The sequence below is a fragment of the Penaeus vannamei genome, chromosome 42 (genome assembly GCF_042767895.1).
Source record: "Penaeus vannamei isolate JL-2024 chromosome 42, ASM4276789v1, whole genome shotgun sequence".
NCBI classification, from domain to species: domain Eukaryota; kingdom Metazoa; phylum Arthropoda; class Malacostraca; order Decapoda; family Penaeidae; genus Penaeus; species Penaeus vannamei.
Window position 1 is genome coordinate 24,608,776 of NC_091590.1, and position 5,000 is coordinate 24,613,775.

Consider the following 5,000-nt stretch of genomic DNA (forward strand, 5'->3'; position numbering starts at 1 on the left):
CCTTCACCTTCTCTTACTCTAATTCGTTCTCTTCCTCTTCTTCATTCCCTTTCTTCTCTTCCTCCTCACCATCACCATCCTCCTCCCCCTCTTTCTCCTTCTCTTCATCCTCCTCCTCCTCCTCCTCCTGTTCTTCTTCATCCATTTCTCCATATTCTCCTCTTTCTTCCTCCTCCTCGTCTTTCTAGTTTTCCTTTAACTTCTCTCCCTCATCTCGTTCTTTCTCCTCCACTTCCTCTTCTCCTCCTAGTCTTGGTCCTCCTTTTACTTCTCTCCTTTATCTTATTCTCCCTTCTCCTCCTTTTCCACATCCTCTTCATCCTCCTCCTCCTGGTCTGTTCTTCCAGTCTCCCCAGTCCTCCTTTTATTCCTCCACTCCTACTTCCTCCTGTTCTCGCTCCACCTCTTTTTCTTCTGCTCCTCCTTCTCCGTTTTCAAATCCTATTGCTTTTCCTTCACTCCTTCTCTTCCTCTTCTTCCTTCTCCTCTATTTCTCCATCTTGTACTCTTGTACTTCTTCCTCCTCCACCACCTCATCTTCATGTTTCATTTTCTTTCGCTCCTCGTTCTGTTCCTCCTTCCCCTCTCGTTCTTCATCATGTTCTCCTTCCTCCTCCACTTTCTCTTCATCCTTCATTTCCTCTCCCTCCTCGTTCTGTTCCTCCTGCCCCTTTTCTTACTTCTCCTTCTTCCTCCTCCTCTTCATCTTTCATCTTCTCTCCCTCCCCCTCCTGTCCCTTTTCTTACTTCTCCCTCTCATCTTCTTCACCTTGTTCTATTTCCTCCTCCTCCACCTTCCCTTCATCCTTCCTTTCCTCTCCCTCTCCTTCCTCCTGTTCCTCATCCTCCGCTTCCTCCCGCAGGTCTTCTGGTTCCGCGACTTCAGCCAGCCTCCCGAGTGCCTCCCCGACCCCTGCGGCGGCGACAACCTCAACCGCGGGCCCAATGACCTCCCGTTCGTCCCCGCCGCCGACGGGAGGTGCTACCAGCTGGGATCGGTGAGTTGGGAGGCTGTAAATGGTTGTTACCATCTACATTAATCCTGGTGAAGCAGAGAAATACTACTTAAAGGGCTTACTCTTTCTTGAGAAAGATTTGCATACACGAGTAGAAGTAAACACGATACGAGACTGCTCAGTGATGATAGTAACCATGGTAGCGAGCCCTGGCAAGGGCAGCCACCGCGCAGGGGTTGAGCGGGATGTCCGCGCAGTCCGGAGGTCAGGTTGTCTCTGTGTGAGTGAGAGGTCAACTTGGGTCACTTAAAATTTGACCCCGACAGCCGGAAGTCTGCTGTGCTTGGCGTGGGACTATACCAGCGGGCACACACACTGGCGCCCATGCAGAGCATATGTTTAGAATCGCCCATAAGGGACCCACACGGGCACAAATAGGCATGGCGCCCACATGAGTATAATTGTAGGTAACTTGGTACCAGTTGAGATCGATGAGTTGGAAAGGCTTAGCAGTTATTCCTGAGTGATGGTGAATTAGGCTGGCTTGAATGTCATTCTTGTGAGAGTTATTCAGTTAAAGGGTTATTCTAGGAGGTTAACTGCTGCTACTAGCTGAGATCGGTGAGTTATGTGTCAATATGTCTATATGCAATGCATTTTTTTCTTTTACGAATCTGAAGTATAAGTATCTATAACCAGGTTTCGTCATTTCAAGTTCAGAATATATTGAGAGTAGGTTTTCATATTAATGTCATACTTTCCTTCCATTAATATCAGACCGAACCCTGTTGCACTGGGCAGAACTATTCATGAATGTCCTTCTCCTCAACAGAATCCCTCAGTGTGTCCAGCCCAAACTTGGTACTCGATTGCCCTCGAGAAACTGCAGGGTGTGTGCGCCTCCTTGGAAGACGCCGGCTACCAGGTCTTCGATGCCGCGACACTGACCGCCCTGACTGAGCTGTACGGTCCCTTCATTCCCAGGGATACCACGGCACCCATCCCGGTTGCCCAAGGTGCCCCAGCCACTCAAGGTACTCAAGGTACCCAAGCTGCCCCAGGTGTCCTACGTGCTCCAGGTATCTCAGGTGCTCCAGGTGCCCTTGGTACCCAGGGTACTCAAGGTATCCAGGGTACTCCAGGTGCCCAAGGCGTGCAAGGTGCACCAAGCCTGACAGGTGGTGCCTCGCGCCCTACCCAGTTGAGTGGGCAGGCTCAGGTTCCTAGTCCGAGCCTCAATGTGATTAACGGCAATGGAGCTCAGGGAGGCCAGTTGGGAAGCACTCCAACTGGCCCGGGACGTCTAGATTTCCAAAGCGGCAGCCAAACAGGAGCTGGATCTCCATCTCCCACCGGCCAAAGGATCACATCTGGTGGGCAGTTGTCAACAGCTGGGCCTGGCAGCTTTGGGACACCATCTGCTGTGGGAGTTCAGCAACCACAAGCCCCCTCCGGCGGCTCCCAGGCCCCTTTCCGTCCTTCAGCGGGCACCGGGAGTCAAGGTTCGTTCAGTCCTGGAGTTGGCCAAAGCGGACAGACTGCATTCCCACCTTCAGGCATCCATTCAGCCGGTGTTCGGCCCTCAGTTGGTCGGCCAGCTGGTACTGGGAGCCACAGTTCATTCGGTTCTGGAGTAAGTCAGAGTGGTTTTAGCCACTCAGTCGACCAACCTGTCAGTCCAGGATTCCAGAAACCTTCTGTCCACTCAGTTGGCAGCGGAGTGCGACCCTCCTCCGTGCAGTCAGCTGTCCAAGTGGGTCCAGCCCAGGGCCCCAGTCAGGCATCAATCAGTCCACAGTCCTGGGTTGACGGACACTATGCTGGAGCTTCTGTGCCACCGCAATGGGCATCAGCCACCTCTGCTCCGCTACCGTTTGCCAGTCACCCAGGAATTGGCACTTCAGCAGGCAATTTCCCGTTCGATGGGCAACCTGGAGTGTCTCAGGGGACCATCCCGTCGTCATCTTCAGACGAGACCTTCGGAGGAGTCCAAGGTTTCTCCGGTGGCGATGATGACAACTCCTTCGAGCTCTTTGACATGCCCGACTCCAGGGCGCTCTCTGGCTACAGCTACGAAGAGCCTCAGGGGCGTGCATTCGGCCCGGGCCTAGGCGTGAGGAGAGCGAAGCTGCTCGCCCAAGTCTCGCTCATGGGCGGCGACGTACACTCCGGTCACTTGTCTAACCTCCATGCGCCCGCTGGACACGAACTGCATAACTTCTTCAATGGGTGATTGTCCAGCTTTTGTTTTATAATGGATTGAGGGAGAGAGAGTGAGAATGGGTGAAAAGAAGAGAGATAATGGGTGAATGAGAGAGAGAATGGGTGAAAGGAAGAGAGAGAATGGGTGAGAGGGAGAGAGGTAGAGAGAGAATAGGTGAAAGAAAGAATGGGTGAATGACAGAAAGAGAGAGAACGGGTCAAAGAGAGGGAGAAAGAGAATGGGTGAAAGAGAGAAAGAGAGAGAATGGGTGAAAGAGAGGGAGAGAGAAAAGGATAAAAGAAAGAGAGAGAATGAGTGAAAAGAGAGAGAGAGAGAGAGAAATATAGAGAAAGAGAGAGAGAAATGACAATAAACCCCAACTGACAAAACTGATCATGCACCTGGTACCCTGCCGCCATGACACCTTCCCTTGCCTTTCAAAGGATGACCTGACGCCCTCCCTTGCCTTCCAGCGTGCGTCGGATAGTGACCGGTCTTCCGAACTCAACGGGCACTCACCACCGCTCGCGTCGGTCGCCCCTGCCTCACGCCACGCCAGGAAATGTGCTGGAAACGCGGCTGGTCGGCTGCCGGGCGGGCGCGCAGAGGGACATCAACGCCAAGTGTCGGGATACGTGAGTTAAGGGTGAAAGGGAGGGGAAGAGGTTCAATTGGAAAGAGTGTGAAAGAGAGGGAAGAGGTTCAATTGGAAGGAGTGTGTGAGAGAGAGGGGAAGGGAAGAGGTTCAGTTGGAAAGAGTGAGAGAGAGAGAGGGGAGGGGAAGAAGTTCAGTTGGAAAGAGTGTGGGAGAGAGGGGAGAAGGGAAAAGGTTCAGTTGGAAAGAGTGTGAAAGAGAGAGGGGAGGGGAAGAGGTTCAATTGGAAAGAGTGTGAAAGACAGGAAGGGGAAGAGGTTCAATTGGAAAGAGTGTGAGAGAGAGGGAAGAAGGGAAAAGGTTCAATTGGAAAGAGTGTGAAAGAAAGGGAGAAGGGAAGAGGTTCAGTTGGAAAGAGTGTGGGAGAAACGGGGCAAGAGAAAATACTTAATTGGAAAAGAGTGTGAAAGAGAGGGGAAAGGGGAAAAGGTTTAATTGGAAAGAGTGTGAGAGAGAAGAGTGGAGTGAAAAAGGGTCGATTGCAGGAAGGTGGAAGGGAGGGGGGGCGGTAGAGAATGGGTAAATGTGTTTGATTAGGGAAAGGGTGGAAGGGAGGGGGCGGAGTGAGAAAGGCTTTGGTTACAGAAAGGGCGAGAGAGTGAAAGTGGTAGATGGTGAAAAAAAGAAAATTGTTTCTTAATCAGATAAGAGACGTTAAAATATTATACTAGCGAGTGCATAAGAGAATTTACTGTTAGAAAGTACGACGGGGAAAGATATTTACACCAAGAATAGGAGCGAGAGTCTGAAAGAATTCCTTTACAGAGATGGCGAGATGGTAAGAAGTAAGGGTTTGCGTAAAGAAAGGGTGAAAGGGGGCGAAAGATTACCGGAGTGAAAGGGGTTAACTTTAAGAAAAGGCGAGAGAAATAAAAAGGTTTCTTATAAGAAAAGGCGAGAGGGTTCAAAATGGTTTAGAAGGGATGCAAGGAGGGAAATATTTACTTCAAGAAGGTGAAGGTTTTCAGTATGGGGTTCCTTTATAAAGGAGTGAAATGTTCATAGATATGGTATAGAGGGTTTACATGAGAACGAATATCTTCACAGAGCAAGAGATATTAATTCACATTCATACCTTTTTCTATATTTGTCGCAATGTGGTATAATTGATATATCTTTACATATATGGTGGGGTTACAAACACATACACTTCCCTACACGCAAAACATAACTGCACAAAAGCATT

General features: G+C 50.4%; 1 protein-coding gene across 1 annotated transcript in view; it reads left to right on the forward strand.

Annotated features, from left to right (window-relative positions):
* Window positions 1-5,000, forward strand: part of LOC113817771 (collagen alpha-1(I) chain) — a 42,826-nt gene that overhangs the window by 35,727 nt on the left and 2,099 nt on the right. The window contains exons 6-8 of the mRNA XM_070118400.1: window positions 864-998; window positions 1,789-3,185; window positions 3,633-3,794. Of these exons, the coding sequence (XP_069974501.1) occupies window positions 864-998; window positions 1,789-3,185; window positions 3,633-3,794 (1,694 nt within the window). The remainder of the gene's footprint in view (window positions 1-863; window positions 999-1,788; window positions 3,186-3,632; window positions 3,795-5,000) is intronic.